This window comes from Brassica oleracea, chromosome C5 (genome assembly GCF_000695525.1).
Source record: "Brassica oleracea var. oleracea cultivar TO1000 chromosome C5, BOL, whole genome shotgun sequence".
Classification (NCBI taxonomy): Eukaryota; Viridiplantae; Streptophyta; class Magnoliopsida; order Brassicales; family Brassicaceae; genus Brassica; species Brassica oleracea.
In genome coordinates, this window is record NC_027752.1 from 19,257,694 (window position 1) to 19,258,350 (window position 657).

The 657-nt window shown below is 30.4% G+C and overlaps 1 protein-coding gene across 1 annotated transcript in view; it reads right to left on the bottom strand.

Moving 5' to 3' along the window:
* Positions 1–62: 62 nt before the first annotated feature.
* The window catches only part of LOC106293873 (glucan endo-1,3-beta-glucosidase 11-like), a 3,083-nt gene continuing 2,488 nt past the window's right edge, over positions 63–657 (bottom strand). The window contains exon 4 of the mRNA XM_013729509.1: positions 63–158. Within this exon, the coding sequence (XP_013584963.1) occupies positions 78–158 (81 nt within the window). The 3' untranslated portion in view covers positions 63–77. The remainder of the gene's footprint in view (positions 159–657) is intronic.

Genomic DNA, 657 nt, shown 5'->3' on the forward strand with positions numbered 1-657 from the left:
TCTCTCTCTCTCTCTCTCTCTCTCTCTCTCTCTCTCTCTCTCTACACGTAGAAGCACTCGCGATTTTGTTTCTGCTTCTAGTACGGTCTTCTAATAATCATGTGAATGGCCACCAAATAAACGCATGTCATCAGCCGTTGCTTTCCCTCCTTTATAGCCTGTTTAACAAAAAACAATTCAATAAGTAATACTCCTTCCGTTTCAATTTAAATGTCGTTCTGGAGGAATTTCGTTTTAAAATAAATGTCGTTTTATGATTTCAATGTACAAAATTAAACGTTTTCTTAATCCGTGTGCATAAGTCTAAAACGACAAATAAAGTGAAACGGAGGGAGTAATCAAGACGACTATTATTACAACTCATTTTCAATTGACTTTTTCTTGGGTTCACCCCCTAGGGTGAACCTTTAGGTTCACCAACCAATAGAAAGTTGTCATTTTAGATCTAATATCTTTTAATTAAGGAAACAAAATAACTTACCAAATTATATTATGCTTTTAAAATAAAAAATAAAAAATTAAATAAAGAGAAATAACAATAGTTCTAAAAAAAGATTATTTAAAAAAAATATTTATTTTTAAGATTTAGAGTTTAGTGTTTAAGATTTAGAATTTAGAATTTATCCAAATGTTTAGTGTTTTTCCAAGGGTTTAGGG